Source organism: Lepisosteus platostomus, chromosome 2, assembly GCF_059453375.1.
Source record: "Lepisosteus platostomus isolate fLepPlt1 chromosome 2, fLepPlt1.hap1, whole genome shotgun sequence".
In the NCBI taxonomy this organism is placed as follows: Eukaryota; Metazoa; Chordata; class Actinopteri; order Semionotiformes; family Lepisosteidae; genus Lepisosteus; species Lepisosteus platostomus.
The window spans coordinates 11,577,131-11,595,283 of NC_142612.1; the positions used below are offsets into that span (position 1 = coordinate 11,577,131).

An 18,153-nucleotide genomic window follows, 5' to 3' on the forward strand; every position below is an offset into this window, starting at 1 on the left:
ACACAACTCCTGATGAATTGTACTAAGAATAATCTGTACCTCTAATGTTATTTATACACTGTAGTATAAATGGTTAGTTTATAACATCTTATTAATGCTAACCATAATTTCAACTCTAAGTAGAAATTATGAACTATGTACAGATTATCCTGGTTGAGTATAACATTTACAATCAGATGTGCTCCATCTTACCTTTTTAGTACTCAGTTGAATTTATTTCCAAACCTTTAAATCTACTGCCATACAACTGATTTGATCTGCCTTGAAATTTACAGCTGTGCTCCGGACTTGCAAATGTGGCAGACAAAAGCAGTCCATACATCTGGAGCTAACATTGACTCTGCGGTAGAATGGATATGGAAATTAAAGAATGAGCCATCCACCTCTCAAAGCAGTACCGCAGAAGCATTGCTAATGGCCATGAGCGATAAAACAGTAAGAGAGGATCCTTGTTAAACAAAATGTACAGTTTATTCTCTTCAGTAGGGGTGAGGTCCATGCAGCCTTAAGAGATATTCATGGGGGATCTATCCAAATAAGAATGGATCCCTTTTACACATATCAATACTTTGTTTTTTGGCATTATTCAGTCAAATACTGCAGAGATGCAGGAAGTCAAATCGCAGTACAATGAGGGATTGTGATGAATTTTAATTTGTTACAAAAAGGTCATTTCCAGAGAACACTAAAGAAGACACATGTTGTACAACGGGTGTCCCTCATGTGCTCTGAATTTAAGGAGTGCTGCAGGGAGTTTTGATAGTATGATTAAAACTCTTGACATTGGCATTGTCATTGTAACTGTCTATTATTACCACAAATGGGCACTTATAAGTGACCACTGGATACATAATGAAATGATCACACATGGCATAGTGGCTATTCCTGATTATTATATCTCCACCTAAGTTCTTTCTTAACCATAGTTATTTCTGAGATGTCATGTACAAGAGCTATTTCTGAAATGTCACATACAACAGGTGTCTGTTTAAACTGCACTCAAGCCAGGTTAGAGGAGTGACCCCAGGCAAGGGTCAGATTTCAACAATACCAAACATGATGCTCTTTTATCTGTGAATAACACATAAAGACATAACAGCCTGTTCATAAATCTAGGAATTAAACATTTTTCAGTGAAGCCATTCTACAGACATACATTAGCAGTAAAGTGCAAGCTACATACTGTAGCCTATTACGCAAATTAAATTGCTATTTTTAATTACATTTTGGTTGTCATAATGGAGAATTATATTTATAAGAAAATGTATTGTTTTATATCAGATCATCTTGAAATCAATAGTACATAAAATTAATATTAAGCTGAAAAATGATGTCTACCATATTTTAATTGTTGTTTTAGACTTTAGATTTACTGCAGTATTTTCTCATTTTCTTCTCTTTCTTTTTGTGATATCTAGATTGAAGCAGTTTATCTATTTGCTGTTGGAGATTTCAAAGACAATTTGATAGATCTGTTGAGGAATAAATTGGTGAATAGTGTGTGTCCCATCCACACAATATCTTTTAATGCTAAGAGTGAAGAAACTGTTCAGTTTTTAAAGGGTGTAGCCCATCTTACAGCTGGGAGGTAAGAGCAACCGAATACGTGTTCCAAAAGAATTTCACCAGATGTCATTGTTCATTAAATATACTTTACATTATTTATTACACTTAAAAATAGCAAATGACCTTGTTTCAATTAAAGGGTGCTACCACGTACGACTGCAGATGTAAAGTATGGATTTCTTACTGCCGAAAAAAGTGTACTTTTGAGCTAATTTTACAAGGAAAATTATAGTCATTAATAGAAAAATGCAATAAATCATTAAGTGAAACATCTTCATATTTACTTAAATCAACAGACCCTGTCAACTCTGTCAAAAGCTAGTTTGCTTTGCCTCCAATTAAATTACATAATTCCCCAATTGCTTTTAGAGAGATAAAGTATGTAAAGTGGAGATTGAGTTAACATTTTATACAATGCTTTTATTGACTTTAAGACTGTTTAATTTGCTCAGATGTGTGAAATATGATATTAAAGTAAATTATTATAGGACTTTGGCATGTAAGAAAGAGCTTACACTGCATTTCGATATGAACTCATAGAGAAAAAAAGAAACTTTTTCCACACACACAGACTGAATGAAGACTGACTTACTATTATTGCGTTTAAATCACCATTACACCTTTGAAACATGAAACAGAGCTTGTCTTTGTAGGTTCCATGCTTTTGCAGAGCTACATGGCTCTGAGCCCTTCGTGTGCGTTGGGGAAAAAGAAGGGGATGAGAACTGTCACACTCCCCACATGTCAAGGAGACTAATTGGGGGTGTGCCTCCAGGTAATGCAGTTCCAGTTCTTTCCTTTCCATTTAATACAGCCACTTTCCCCACTGTCTGTATGGTGGCACATTTAAAACAAAGACATTTTATGTAACTAAGTGCACAAAAAGAATGATTTGAAAGAAAGTTTCTAAAAGAAAGTTTACTACAAGACATTTCTTCCTCATTACACTTTAGATGGCTTAGCCTTACATTTGAGAAAAAAGGCACAATAAAGGAAGATGTCACATTCATTTCACATTCTCACAAATGTCACATCTGAGTTATCACAGGCACTATACAGTAGTGCCTATAATACAGTTGGTTAATACAGGCGGCAGCCCACCACTGATAATAGCCTCAATGTTACCCTACTCTGTGGTACCTCAGCACACTTACATCCTGTTCTCACAGGCGCTGGTGTCAGGGAGGATGTCTTCTTAATCTGGAGAGAGATGGAGGAGGCGAGAAGCACCGCAGCTGAAGTTCAGGCGATATTACTGGAATCTCACCCGCGGCTTCAAGGTGGAGACTTTACTGCGTCTTCTTCTTTAGCCACTATCAGCAAACCCCTCTTTGAGCTAATCACAGCACTTACACACTGTGTTTTTATCTGGTCCCATACGGCAAAGTGCAAAAAAATACAGTATAAGAAGCCTGACTAATACTAATACATTTTTTTTTTGGGGACTAATACATTTTTTTTTTTGCTTCTGTGCAGAATTCATAGCTGGTTTTCTCCTTTATATTTAAATATTTAGATCTTAGCAAAATCTAGATTTAAAGAATACCTTGCACCTTTATGAACTGCTTTGGGAGTCAGTGTGTCTCTAAAATCAAATTTCATAGCCTTATTTGATTATTAAAACACTTTGGATTTGCCAGAATAATAGTTCACATTTTTGCTGAGTTTTAGTGCGATGATAATTTGGTACTGTTTTTTTAGAAGCATTGTGGGTTGTGATATTAAGAGATGATAATGTGTCAGTCCTGTTACAGTAAATATATTTATATCCATAGATTATCCTAGATATGTTTGTCCTCATCTGTGATGCCTCAGTGTGCTTCTAATAAGATGTTGCTATGGCGCTGTTTACGTATTGACATCAACAAAGCCATTTTCTCCGGAAACACATTTCCCTCTTGAGCGACCTTGTTATTGTTACTTTACCTCTAATACATATATTTTGTGCCTGTAATGACATGAACACAGACATCTCACATGAAGAGCTGTCTCCCTATTTCCTGGGTGGTGAGTGTTTGCTGTACACTGCTACTGTTAGTGTTAGAGAGCTGGAATAATGACAGATTGAACTGGCAGTGGGTAGCATGTTAGCATGGTGCTCAGTGCTACTGCCTCACAGCTCAGGGGTATGTGTGCATTAGGCATACACCTTATGAAAGGATCAATGGATTAACGGGCTGGTTCAGCTCACTAGAGTGTCCTGAATAAGGATGATCATTGCCTTTTTAAAACAGAGTACCCATGAATTAGGCATACAGTATTCATGGTGACACCATAATTTCAGTTGCTATATACAGTATATACTTGTATAGGCTTCCTGGCAAACGAAATAAAGGCTAATCGGTTGCATGGAATAGCACTTTAGTGTGATAAATTAATGATAACTTTTGAGTGATTTACATAATTCTGTGTTTATAAATAACAACAAAATATATTTTCTTCCCATTCATCAATTTTTAATGCACAATGAATTTTTATTTTATATCTCTTTACGCACCCTAGAACATCCAGGAGATAGAAGGACTGAAATGCCAAAATCAGAAGACTGTATGAGCTCCAAAACCTGGCTGACAAAACACGGACTGAAGGCCCAGAACTTGTTGTTCTATGACGCTCTGGCTGATTGTGCCTTTCGCCATTCTGACGGCATTGTTGATATCAAATCCAAGCCAGACGATGAGAGTCTTCAAACTGATGCCGTGAGTAACATGCTTAAACAAAGTGATCATTCCACAGTGATCATGTTTCCTGCCACCATAGTGTTATTAAAAATTCAAATGTAATTTATGGTATATTGGTTCTTAAATCATAGTAGGTTTAGGACGAGTGACGTTTTGCTCCTATATGAATTTTCTTTTCGGAAACTCCCTGGGGCCTGGATGGCGTGGTACACCGCGCGGTAATTGGATCCCAAAACTGAGTCAGACGGATCAAACGTACCCAAACATTACGGAATCTTATTCAAATGCAATTGCTTTTATCAGTGGTCTTGATTGTTTCCCACTCATACTTTTTGGTTTGGGGAACATGTCAAAATCCAATGCCTAGAAATGTTCAGATATACAGTAGAGTCATAAACGACATTTTGGAAATTACGTTTATGGCATTACGGTAAACTCATTTAACTCTCATCTAACTGTTTTAGTTACTTCAGTAAAAAGCGTTATGACAGATAAAAAAAAATAGAAGGTTGGTTCATTCAGGGAACATTTCATTAGTGCTCACTGAATGTATTTCATATTTCAACAATAATGCTGATTCAGTTGAAATTGATGTGTTCAGTGTCCAGAGTCCCTTTTATCTAGGTTTATGGTACAGCCCATTGTTTGAAATAGTAGCTGAGGTTTGTAAAATCGACAGTAATAAATCTGTTGCTCTCCACAGAGGCAAACCATTTTTATTCAAACTTGCTGCTCATCTAATATCTGCTCTACTGACACACTTAATGAATCTCTCTTTTAGAGAGATATGATAAGTTACACTCTAACTGCTATTGACCTACTGTATTACCATTTTGCTTCGCCATCTTAAGACATTAGAAAAAAACGTTAGCTAGCAGTTAAGGTCCGTCTTTGATGGTATTACGTTATATTATTATAATTTGCTTCTATAATTAGTCCTTAATTAGAGTAATTAGAGTTTTAAAAATGCACTACTCCAAAGTTATTGTTTCCTCCAAATCGAGAGTACAAAAGCACTTACTTCTTAACTTGCTGCCCTTTGTTTCTGAATAAACTACTGTTATTAGGTGACTTGTATCAATTTATGAGAAATAGACACAGGTAGGAATTACAATGTATCAGACTTTTTTTCTTTTCCACATGTCCACAGGGGTGAGGGCAGTTTTGAAAGTCAGAAATTGGTACAGGGGTGTTAGCAATTACACATCCCATTCAAGCTTTTGGAGTCTCATTTAATCTTTCAACTCCACCAATGCTATTCACCCACTCCAGATAATCCAGAAATTTGCGCGGCTCCCATTTCTTCAGTCTCTACACTGGTTCTCACTTGCTTGAAAAACATTCATGCTTCCCCACTGTTGTCTCAGCCATTCTTTCTTTAACTTTAGTCTCTCACCCTGCACTTCATCCCACATTCCCTGCTCCCCCTTTCCCCCCACATTTCCTGTGCTCCCCTCTCCATTTTTCTCCTTCTGAAGCACATTTATTCTTCACGCTCACCTTTCAGTGGTAGAATGAGCCATCTAAAGAAATCAGAAATTAGAATTGTTGCTTCCCTGTCCACTCGGTGCTTTCACACGACTCATCTGTTTACAAAACACATGTGACATCTCAAGCATGAACTAGATCTTACACCATCTTGTACAAATATAACAAATTCTCAAAACGTTAACCTAACTTGCTGTAACTTGCTTTCTATAAACATGGAATGCATACTAACAGGGTGTTTACATTGCAAAAGCTACATTACATTGTTGTGTCCAAAGCTATAACTGTTGTAGTTCTTGCTGTTTCATTTTGATTGAAAAGCTCTTGCAGTGCTTTTCCATTCTGTTCTCGTCTTATTGATATTTTATGAATTCGGTTTATTTTTCATATTGTATCCACATGTATCCACACGTTTCCTATATTGTAAGTCACTCTCGATAAAGACAACTGCTAAGCAAATAAATCAAGCTGGGCGCAGTAGGCAAAAAAAGGAAAAGTAAAAGGAGCTGTCCTCTCCACATCTTCATCAGGAGAAGAGGATCAAGCTGGTCAATGCCAAATACTGCGAAAGATTTGCTCACACACAATGGAAAGATGGGTCCGTGGTCCATGTTTATGTTTCAGCTGAGAAGTGTAAATGGTATGAAGACAGGATGAATGCAGCTCTTGAGAACTTGCAGAAGAGGTAAGTCTATTTCTGGTGGATTAGAGCTTATTTTATAAGGCTTTTCCAGTTGCTTTTTGGTGACATCCAGGGATAGGCTCCAGGCCAACCTGACCCTGAATTTGATAAGCGGTTAATGAAAGTGATGGGATTTTGCAGGTCTTCTAGATACAGCATGTTACACTGGTTCAAAAATGATAAGTTTGGATTTTCTTTGACCCTTCCCCTATTACTGTGTCTCTCATTGCTGAATTGGGTTTTGTGGCAGGCTGGAGTGGCTTCAAAAAGGCAGCAGGGAACTTTTTGGAGCCATTCTTGAGGATCAGGTGTATGTCCTTGTGGACACCTCAGAATCCATGAAGGACCAACTTCCCACACTGAAGGAAAAAATGTTCCAGCTTATGCAGGTAAAAACAACAACAACAACAACAACAACAACAACAACAACAACAACAACAACAACAACAACAACAACAACAACAACAACAACAACAACAACATTAGCAGAACACAAAATCTCTGCAAAAGCTTTCTTTTTAAGCTATTCATCATTTTGTATTCATACCACTATATCCTACCATAATCAGCATAGATTTCTGTCTTTTTAGGAACAGCTTCGTCATAAAGCGAAAGTGAACTTTGTCCAGTTTGGCTCACGGGTGTCTGCTTGGCGGGATAGACTGGCTGAGGTGAACGAGCAAAATTTGGAGAATGCCTGGTATTGGGTGAAAGGGCTCCAGGTAAAAATGAGATAAAAATGTGTGTGCTCACAAAGTGCATGGAGTGTCTAGATCATTGTTTTTTTCTAAAGTTAAACAGATAATGCTCTGATTGTTATAAAAAAAGTTCCAAGATAGATATGTTGGATACACTGGAACATTTGTTGTGCTGTTTTGGAAATATTGCACTATGCTGCATTTAACAAAAACAATGTAGTCACAGTGAATATTCATCCATTCTTTGGGTCTCCAATGTTAGCTAAATTAAAGTATTTTAGAAAAATTGTTTTTATATGAATTTAGTGAGTAATACCTTGGTTCCGGTAGGTTTGAGATTTCCAGGTGGATATCACACGGGTTCATATCAGGTAACACAGATTCTGAGTTTCATCACTTCAGTTATCAGGGAGCCCATTAAAAACATTTTAATGTTAAAAGTAAGTGTTTAATGAATTCCAGATTCTCTAGGTTTTGTTTTGCATCATAAGGCCATTTTCACAATTTTTCACAGTAAATACCTTTTTATTGACTGCATATGATGCTGCTCTGAACAGCATAATACAGTTTATGCAGACTGTGAAAATAATTTTTACCATTATTTTTAACCATGTCAGATTTGCTTTTATTTCTTTGCTCAGGGTTATGTGAAGTAAAGTGGAAAAACGTGACCTGTCTCATGATGTTTTTCTGAATTTTACTAGGAACTTACAGTATGAGCCTGAGGGTATTAGGGATGTCTTTTGAGGGTGGGAGGTGGCTGGGGCCATTTCCAATTGATTTTAGAGAATGTAATGAGGATAAAGAATTGGAAGTTTAGATTTTTTAGGAAACACATAAATAATAGATTTTTAGATGTTACTAGTGGGCAAAAAGTTTGTAATTTTAAATAGCATGCTGCTTCCAAAGGGATTTAATTTGCTCTAGGTTGGGGGCTCAACCAACACACTGGGTGCATTGAGACTGGCTTTGGCAGATGTTGGCACTGATGCAGTGTATCTTCTAACAGATGGAAGACCTGATCAGGTATTCACTAATTGAGATAATAAGACTGTTATTTATTTTTGCATTCATTGCTCAGAGTATGTGAAAAATTACCAACTACTGTGAAAAGTAATTAGAACTATTTTGCCATTTTATTTACAGTATTTAAGGAGGATAGTAAAAACATGTTTTTTATCTAAACAGAGATGGAAAAGTATGTTGTTTCAAATATTTTAAAGTACTGTAACTGCCTGCCAAGTGTTACCATCACTCTGGCATTTTTCTGGGTCTTTATATCCTAAAGACAGTTAATTTTCCCCCTTGATATTTCAAAAATACGTAGTGCAAATTCCTTACATTGCAAGACAAATAGGCATTCATTTTTTTAATTGGGGGAGAGGCATATTTAATGTATGTCTTAGCTTCATAACTTTAAAAACAAGCACATTTTACTCAATAATTGATAATCACATCTACTGCAAATGACAGCATTTTCTTCTGTATTTTGTATATCCTAAACTCGGCATAGCCTCCAAAGACAATCCTGGCCCAGGTACAGCTGCACCCACCAGTTCCTGTTCATACCATCTCCTTCAACTGTGATGACCTGGAGGCCAACAGGTTCCTGCATGAGCTCTCCAGAGAGACTGGAGGTCGTTTCCACTGCTACCATTCCGATATCAAAGAGCCGGGAGCACCCCTTCCATTTGTGGTAAATAATACCCACATCACCTGTCATGACTTGCCATAGTGTAGATCTCTATTCCCCCTGATGAATCCTTGGATTCTCTGTCAGACACACATCATGTAACTTTTTACAACTGTTATTTTATTATTAACTTCTACTAATTACACTTATACAAACCACAGTGTGTTTCCAGATGATTTACTTACTACCAATGTGGATAGATGCTCTGAACAGCCTCCTCTGATTTATAACCTTTTTTAATGATCTAAGAATGACTTAGAGAAAGAAAATATAAAATCATTTATGGTGCCTTATGATCACGTTTGACAGAAATGCAGCATTTCTAACAAAACGTGAATGATGAGGAGAACTGAAGTTATGCTGAAGTTTTACTGCAGTCCTCATGAGATCATAAATAAATCAACTTTGGAATGTTTTATCTGTTTTTCTTGTGATTTCTGTTTATTTAGAGTGAAGACACCTACATTTTAAAGGAAGAAATTGAAGAAGGAAAGAAGGACTTGGAGAAGGTACAGAAGCTCCGTGCGGAGTGTATGGTGCTGGATTGGTATCACAATGGCACCAGTCAGACAGTAAAAAGGTTGGGTACTTTGTTTATTGTAAAAAGATTTTATGGAAGGAACTGCACAAATTAAAAGGGGGATCGTGATGTTTTCTTTTATGTTTTTGATTGAGCGCAGAAGGCTGGAGAGAGCCCACAGTGCTTGCAGATTGCAGACCCCTTGTAAGGATAAAGCCCCTGTAAGGCCTCAGTCAGCTGTAGATTGGGCTGTCGCCTCTCATCGCGGTCACAGGCATCTCAGTCACACCCACAAAGCCGCCGAGCACAAACCACACAGCCTGTGTAGACAGAAGATGCGACATGCTGGTGGGTAAATACGTGGAGATAAAAACAAAGTGTTGGAATTATTATTAATGAAGTTAAGTAAAGAAATTAAACACAAGAATGATAAAAATAGGGTGGCACGGTGCTTAGCATAGTTGCCTCACAGTGCTGGAGTCCTGGGCTCAGTTCCTTGGGTCTTAGGTGCATGGAGTTTGTATGATCTAACTGTGTTCACGTGGGTTTCCTGCATGTGCTCCAGCTTCCTCCCACAGTCCAAAGACATGCTGACTGGTAGGTTTATTGGCATGTGTGCTGTGCAGGGGCCAGGCGTCCCATCCAGTCTGGGATAGGCTCTGGCTCCCCTACGACCCTTTATTTGATAAAGCAGTCAGAAAATTGATGGATCTACAGGATTCCCTAGAGGGAAGGAGAGGATCCAACTTTGCTCCCTTTGTTTTCTTCTCCTCCGAGCTCACATGGTTTTCTGTTACTGTATAATATTGTACAGTCGCCATGTTGTAAAGGGTGCTAGAACTAATTCATTGATCAAAACACAAAACAGATTTTCAATATTTATCTGGTGCCCTAATTTGTCATTTTCAGGGAACATGGAGATAGACTTTACTTCTATGCTTCTATTTCTTTATTATACAAGATATTTCAGAGCTCTGAGGTGTTCTATATAATGCATTTTTTTCACGGTTCTTCATTACACACATATATTGTTAGATACTCTGAAATAGTGTGCAGTTAACTTGAAATATTATTTTGCTTTTATGCTCGGTCTGTATATTGCTCCCAATGACCTTGGCAAATGAACTGACATTTGGACTAGGATTGTAAGAATAATAATAATAATAATAATAATAATTGCTTACACTTATATAGCGCTTTTTCTGGACACTCCACTCAAAGCGCTTTACAGGTAATGGGGACTCCCCTCCACCACCACCAATGTGCAGCATCCACCTGGATGATGCGACAGCAGCCATAGTGCGCCAGAACGCTCACCACACATCAGCTATCAGTGGGGAGGAGAGCAGAGTAATGTAGCCAATTCATAGAGGGGGATTATTAGGAGGCCATGATTAGTAAGGGCCAATTGGAAATTTGGCCAGGACACCGGGGTTACACCCCTACTCTTTTCGAGAAGTGCTCTGGGATTTTTAATGACCACAGAGAGTCAGGACCTCGGTTTTACATCTCATCCGAAGGACGGCGCCTGTTTACAGTATAGTGTCCCCGTCACTATACTGGGGCATTAGGACCCACATGGACCGCAGGGTGAGCACCCCCCGCTGGCCCCACTAACACCTCTTCCAGCAGCAACCTTAGTTTTTCCCAGGAGGTCTCCCATCCAGGTACTGACCAGGCTCACACCTGCTTAGCTTCAGTGGGTTGCCAGTTGTGAGTTGCAGGGTGATATGGCTGCTGGCTAGGTAGATAATAGGTAGTGGACTAGGTGCAAGTGATCCCAAAATGCTTCAGAACTACACTAAATTTGTTTTTTAGTTAGTCTCAAACACAGCAATCCAAGTACTAACAAATATTCTCCTGGTGCATACAGTACTAGCATTAAACTCAATTGCAACTGATTCCAACTGGTGGCAGCTGCCTTAATATGTTTCGATATACTGTAGGTTATTGAATTAAACCATCAGATAATTTGGACTAAGAAGAAGAGTTAAAAATAGTTATAAGAATTTAAATAAGTAAACCCCCTTCAAGATATTTTGTTCTATTTCCATAAAACAATTATGTAAATGGACACAAGGAATGTTGAATTCAGAACATTCAAAGCTTTTAGCAGAACATCTGAATTTATAATAAGCTGTTAAATGTAATTATATAATACACGATAATTATGTGCCTAAATTGTCACAGCATGGTCTGTAAAATGAAATAATGGAAGTAAATTTAGTCTTTAACCTATACACGTACTGGATAAAGCACACTTTCTTTTTTTAAAAGCTCGTCTCACTGCTTGTAAATTGTGAACATGCTGTATGATACTATATACTGTCACATCTGTCAAGTACTGTCACATCTGCTCCAAAGGCATTTTCAAGTAGAATAATGTCCAAATAACAGCATAATCACCTTAAGAAATTATTGCAGATGTGATAATAGATTAGTGAGACTTAAATAGTTGGAAATATCACTTAACTCTATTTTATGACACTGTAGTTGTTTCAATATTTTTGTACTTAAGTTACTTTTGAGCATGATGTTCCTCTACCACTGAAGCATAATAAATGTACAGATTTATTTGAAAAATATTAATATTTGAGGCAGGGTATTTATTTTTATGTAAGAATAGCCTGTGATTAAGCATATACTATTATCTAATAGATAACAGGCTGATCAAAACTCTGTTGGGTGGCATGTTAGCTGACATTCTTGTGTGTGGAGAAAGTAAGCTGGGTATCATGTATTTTATTGTAGGCCTATAACTGGGAAAAGTAACTTTCTAATGCTGAATAAACATGTGGTTGGATCTATGGATTTTACAATAGGGTTTGTTTTTGCCAATTCGAGTCCCTTAAAAAGTTATACATTTTACACTAGTGTCTCTCATCTTCCATTACCTTTTTATGAACTCAACAACTTGAAGTTCTGCTGAAAACCATTTTATACATGACTTCCAGCCACTGTTCTTAGTGGGTATTACACTCTTAAATAGCTTGACAGCTCATTACCACACCTAATTTCATTTACAGATTTGATATATTTTTGTTCAGATTAATAGAGTTTGTTAATGAAATCCATTTCACTTGTTTATCTAATTAATCTGTCAGAATTGTAATTGTGATCTAAAAATGTTGTTTGAATATTATTTTGAATACGAGCATTTCCTTTTTTACTGAAGCTGTGCTTAATCAATTTAACATTTTGAAACAGAATAAATTAGAGGCTGTTTGCAAAATGTGGTGTCTGAAGCAATGCCTTTATTCATCCACTTTCTAACCCCTTATCCAATTCAGAGCCGCAGGGAGCCGGAGCCTGTCTGGCCAAGCAACATGGTCAAGGCAGGATACGCCCTGGATGGGATGCCAGTCCATCACAGGGCACACACTCACACCAGGGCCAGTTTTCCCAGAAGCTAATTAAACTGCAAGTATGTCTTTGGACTGTGTGAGGAAACTGGAGCACCCAGAGGAAATCCACACAAACAAGGGGAGAACATACAAATTCCACACAGATAGCACCCCAGCAATTGAACCCAGGGCCCTAGCACTGTGAGGTAGCAATTCCAACCAAACCACGGCACCATGTGACACCTGTCTTTATCCTTATTTGTATATTAATCCTGAGATTCACATGATCCTCAACAGAGAAGTTAATGCTGAAAGTAACTTGGGAACTGACTTATGACAGGTAAGATCTTTCATCTCCTCATTTCTAATTTCAGCACATACAAAAACCAGCCTGTTAAGATTCCTGAGCAATGGAGTAGACATAAGTGAGAACGATAGTGTTCTGGATGAATGGATGCTCCCAGAAACGTTGTCTGTGTTCAAAATGAATGTAGGCAAACAAAGTCAAGTTCTAAATGGTAAGTTTAGAAAAGGACACTTCAGTGTTTTCAGTGTTCAATAGGATTTGTGTGTATATGTTGAGTGGAAATGTTCATTCACCATTTTTTAAAGGAAAAATTGTTATTTTAAATAGTTTCTCATGTTTAATTGGTTATTGTGTGTATTCTATAATTTATCTATCTTCTATATCTGTTTCTGATAATCTTGTTGCACCACATCGTTCTAAAACTATTTCTTTAGAAGCTCAACCTGACAAAAATACCCTTTTCACCTCCTGAATTGTCAGTGTTAAAGAGATTTTAATCACAACAAAATAGTACAGTAAGTAAAATGATTATAGAAGGTGTACTATTGGCTGGTTCCTAAATTACATTTGTGAACACCGCCCACAATAACGTTTTTGAACCAGCTTTGCTTCATTTCATGCAATTGGTTAATTTAATGTTTGTATGACTTGGGCTTTATTTTCTAACCTAGGTCTTAATTTAATACCTCTTGATAAGACCCAGAAGAAGGCAAGAAGAAGAAAACCAAAGGAGTAAGTTATTACTTCCATTATCAATTGTCATGTCAAACAGAAATACCGTTAAGAGGTAATAATTTAAAACAAGTAGGTTTGTTTCCTGCAGTATAGTGTAATATGTGCAACATAATTTTTTGTAATTAATTCAGTAGTTCAAATGAATGAAACTAGTATTTATGGGTTGTGAAGACTAACAGTGGGTAGGGACACAGACCGGAGTAGGGAAAGGCAGGGGACATGCTGTGTTTATTAATTAAGAGCTAAAGTAAAAAAGAAATATTATAGTACTCCACATCTGCAGAAGACAGAGTCACAGGTAGTAGGAACTCTGCCCTATTACCCCCAACATTGTGGACTGTGATCCCGCGGCACAGAGGGATTCCTGGGCATGAGAGAACTCCATTCACTAAAGGTCCATCAGCCCATCACCCTGGGGTCCCTCTGTTCACATCACCTCTCTCTCTCCCATAGAGGAGCCCCAAGTGCCGCAGAAATACAGAGACATACAGGGAAACCCTAACAAGAGTACAGAGAACTACAAAGTACTTACAAAGCATAACAAGGCTTCAGGGCTCCATATTGGTCACAAGATGAATGTTCTCTTTTATTAAATGTATTATGTTTCAAAAATACTTATTTGTTAAATGGAAAATGTTTCCGCTTTCAATGGGTCTTTTCAGTTGTAAACATTAAAGTTCTTGATAGTCGGTTCCGGTTGCTTGTTTGTGATGGACCTCTGAACTGACCTTTGCTCTGCTCGTGTCTTTGTGAAAGATCTCTGGACATGTCCTCTGCTTGCTGGCTTAAAGCGAATGGTTTGGTTGCCAGGAGACTGACCATAATTGATGCTTTAGCCCCTACAGCTGTACCACAGACCACCACATACATTCCAATACTGGACAAATACATCTATTCTAAGGTGTTTGATGAGGTAAGGCTCATAGTTATAATTTAAACTACATTGAACACGCTCCATTAAAATACATTTTATTTTCATTTTCACTCATATTGTTAATATACTGTCCTTATTTCTAATGACACAGACAAATTAAAACACAAACAGAACAATTTGTTTATGTTGTGTTTTGGGTTCACATTCCTTCTTCTATAAGGATGATTTCTCTGTTATTTGCACAGTTGACATTAAAATAATCAGAAAAGTGTGTAATAAGAGAAAACAATTGGTTATTATGTGTACTCCTAACAATGAACCTTTAGCTCTGATTATTGCTCTAATCATAATACTACTGTATTCCTCTAATGCCTCTGGGTGTTGACTGGTTTAGGTTTCCAGAAAATACAAATGACAGTATTTTTATATTATTGAGCTTTCTAGCACTTTTGTTTTTTTTTCCGGATGAATGATATGCTACAGTATGTAACTGCAATGGATTTTTCTGTTGATGACGTGATAATGTACAGTATTTTCTCTGTATTCTCCTGCAAACCTCCCTCTTCCTCGCACTGTAATTAACACTATTCCCCACTAGGGTGCAGTTGTGGCACATTTACATACAAAATACCTTTAGATGTCTAGAATTGTTGTTATTTAGTATTTGAAAAAGTTGAAATTAATAGAAAAGTGTTTTACAAAAAGGATTCATAAACATGGAAGAGGTCTAAATTTGGGGGGGGGGAGTTAACACATGAAAATGAATATTTTGAATGTTTTAGATAACATTAATGATTTATTTAAATATAAATTTCACATTTCCCACTATTTAATGAATAATTAATAAATGTGTCAAATTAATACAATTAACTTCTTCTATTCATTGACACAGCCATTAACTCAATTCTTAATTGAGGGAGTGAGTTAGTGCAGAGTTTAAAGCTGTTTCTTATATTCATGCAAGTCAAGTATGTTGCTATACACTCCCGTTGAAAACAAAGCAGGATTACAGAATTCCAGCTCATTTTAATCTCATTTTGTACGTCACAAAATATTTTGTTCCTAAAACAATGTATTCATTTGTAACCACTGAAGGCTTGGTGTGACTAATACAGTAACCTGCCATGGTGGTTATGTGTACAAACACAGGGCTCTCTGAGGAGCTTTGGTAAATTATGCATGTTTGAAATCTACTGTATGCAAACAAAGCAAGTTCGTACTTGTTTTTGTGTTTCCTGGAACATAATTCTCCTTAATTTGTCTGGTAGATCATGTGCTTCACATTTATAAATATCAGTCTCTAAGGCCTAGGTTGTCTTAAGCCACCATGTTTACACGGCTATTTAACAAATGTAACTGTAATAATGTTTACCCATTTTTGTTTATCATTGCATTTTGTTTATTATTACTGTTTATTTAAAGTTCTGTTAAAAGAATTCCCCAAAAAAACTTTGTCTCTAAATCAAAATATACCAAAACAAACTCCTTATGCCTGCCAGAGTCCTAACTATACTATACTTTTACAGAAACCTTTTTCCTAACTACTGTATATACCAGACTTCTAAAGAATAATAACAGTTAACTATAATTCTTCGACTCTCTTCTCTCTCCGGCTATCTTCACCAGTCTCCCCTTCTCAAAGAGCCTCTCACCTCCTCTGTCCCTCCTGGTTTATACCAGATGCCTCTCATCAGCTTTGTCAGCAGGTGTACTTAACTGTGGCCTCTCAATCTCATTTTCACCGAGCGACTGCACCTGGTTCTTTTCAAGCCCCGGAATGGCTTCTCCCCACAGAAGCCTTCCAGGGACACCTCAGCTGATCCCTCCAGTCGGGAATGTAGCTTTCCCTAATAGTGCTCCTATGAGGCCCCTGGCTAGAGAGATAATGCGTGATTTAATGTGTGTCATGCAAGCCGTTTATGATTTAACTCTTTATTAAAAGACAATCCATCCTGTGTGTAGTCTATTTTTCTTTTCCAGAGAACTAATTTTTAGCTCTCTGATTTTACCATACAGTCACTGCTAATGTCTAATCTTGAAATAAAATACCGTACCCACTTACCATGCAAATACCACTTCAAATCCTAAATACCTCCCCTCTAATTTTTGTCCTACCCTCTCCTCAGGTCACCTTAGCTCCAAATAGAAAAAGCATTCTACTGACCTTCAGTCAACTTAAGTTCATAAACCATGTTCTGTGGCCCAGCTCAGTGAAACATGCATGATGCTGAGTGAGAGGTGCACACTCTTTTCCTTACAGTTGTCCTCACAGCCAGATTATAAACTATGTGTGGTAGGACCTCTTGTATTTTTATTAACTGTGTTAAAGAAAAAACAGAATGATGAACATTTCAAATTACTGGTAAAATTAAAAAAATCTGTATCAAACCTGGAATTAAACAGAATTTCACTAAGCTTAATTTCAAATAATTGTGAATTAGTTCAACAGGAAACCTGATTGCTCAATGGCAGTGATTTCAAAATCACTGAATTTTTTTCTTCATACAGAAGATGCCAGCCTTAAAGAAAATCCAGTCTTCTCTAAAAATGTATTGACTAAACGTAGGTTGAAGGGTTAGAAAAAACATTTTACTTTGCGAAAGAAAATGTAGTAACATTAAACAGACATCACAAAATATAGTAGTTTGAAATACACTGATTGTAAGACTGACGAGATTGTGATATGTGTGTAAGAACAGTAGAGGGTGTCCTAACATCTCCACTGACTAAAAGGATTCAATTATAGGCTGTAATGCTAAAAAATGTCCTATAATTCTTTCTTTTTTTGAGTTTTGAATACTTACTAGGAAAACTAGGAGCTGCAGTACAGTTATTTGCATAAATTTTTCCAATTCTAACAATCAACTTTTGAAAAACAGAGCTGAACAGATATGTTTGACACAGCACTTCTATTTCAAAATGTTTTAGGCATTAGCACACCACAGGTTTGATAAGCCTATAAAGTTTTAAGTTTGGTTGCTGGTATGTGATTTAAATAATACATAAATCAAAATAAATGATTGATGTGCCAGAATCTCAGCAACAATGAAATGAGTTTCTAACTCGTGCAAACTAGAAAGCAGGTAATCTTATTTGAGTCATTATAGGATAGAGGTGCCCAGTAAAGGTGCTCCTTGCTCTTGTAAGAAGTGTGGTGATTGGACCCCTGAGCCAGAGGAGATTCAGGTTCAGATTTCTAGTGATTGGGCCGGAAAATTCACGGACCCAGTTGCTGATGGGGAAAATAAGACACCAGTTCTCTTCAGTACAATGTTCTCAGTACAGCTCATTTCAGTTATAAAAATAGATTGTCAGCTTTACTGTGTGTTTTAAGCATTGTCAATCACATATCAGCCTGATAAAACCGTGTTTTAATCCTATACTCAGAGACCAAATTATAGTGGACATTTGAAAGGAGACACTAGACCTGATTATGATAACCTTGATGCAAGAGCTGGGGTAACTAACCAGCAGGTACAATTTCTCTTCCTCCAAAGCACATGAAGACAAATGGTGATTTCCACATTCTCAGTGTGTCTGTGACCTCTGGGTGGCAAGACTCTTC

At 37.2% G+C, this 18,153-nt stretch overlaps 1 protein-coding gene across 3 annotated transcripts in view; it reads left to right on the forward strand.

Annotated features, from left to right (window-relative positions):
- Positions 1-18,153, forward strand: part of LOC148675921 (von Willebrand factor A domain-containing protein 3B-like) — a 54,123-nt gene that overhangs the window by 4,455 nt on the left and 31,515 nt on the right. For 2 of the 3 annotated variants that reach the window (XM_088598088.1, XM_088598069.1), the window contains exons 6-20: positions 276-435; positions 1,419-1,588; positions 2,220-2,341; positions 2,736-2,846; positions 4,069-4,265; positions 6,266-6,420; positions 6,668-6,806; positions 7,008-7,139; positions 8,043-8,141; positions 8,629-8,811; positions 9,258-9,388; positions 9,489-9,676; positions 13,047-13,190; positions 13,651-13,711; positions 14,471-14,627. In XM_088598088.1, coding sequence (XP_088454214.1) covers positions 276-435; positions 1,419-1,588; positions 2,220-2,341; positions 2,736-2,846; positions 4,069-4,265; positions 6,266-6,420; positions 6,668-6,806; positions 7,008-7,139; positions 8,043-8,141; positions 8,629-8,811; positions 9,258-9,388; positions 9,489-9,676; positions 13,047-13,190; positions 13,651-13,711; positions 14,471-14,627 — 2,149 coding nt within the window. The remainder of the gene's footprint in view (positions 1-275; positions 436-1,418; positions 1,589-2,219; positions 2,342-2,735; positions 2,847-4,068; positions 4,266-6,265; positions 6,421-6,667; positions 6,807-7,007; positions 7,140-8,042; positions 8,142-8,628; positions 8,812-9,257; positions 9,389-9,488; positions 9,677-13,046; positions 13,191-13,650; positions 13,712-14,470; positions 14,628-18,153) is intronic. The other variant, XM_088598077.1, reaches the window with a different exon arrangement.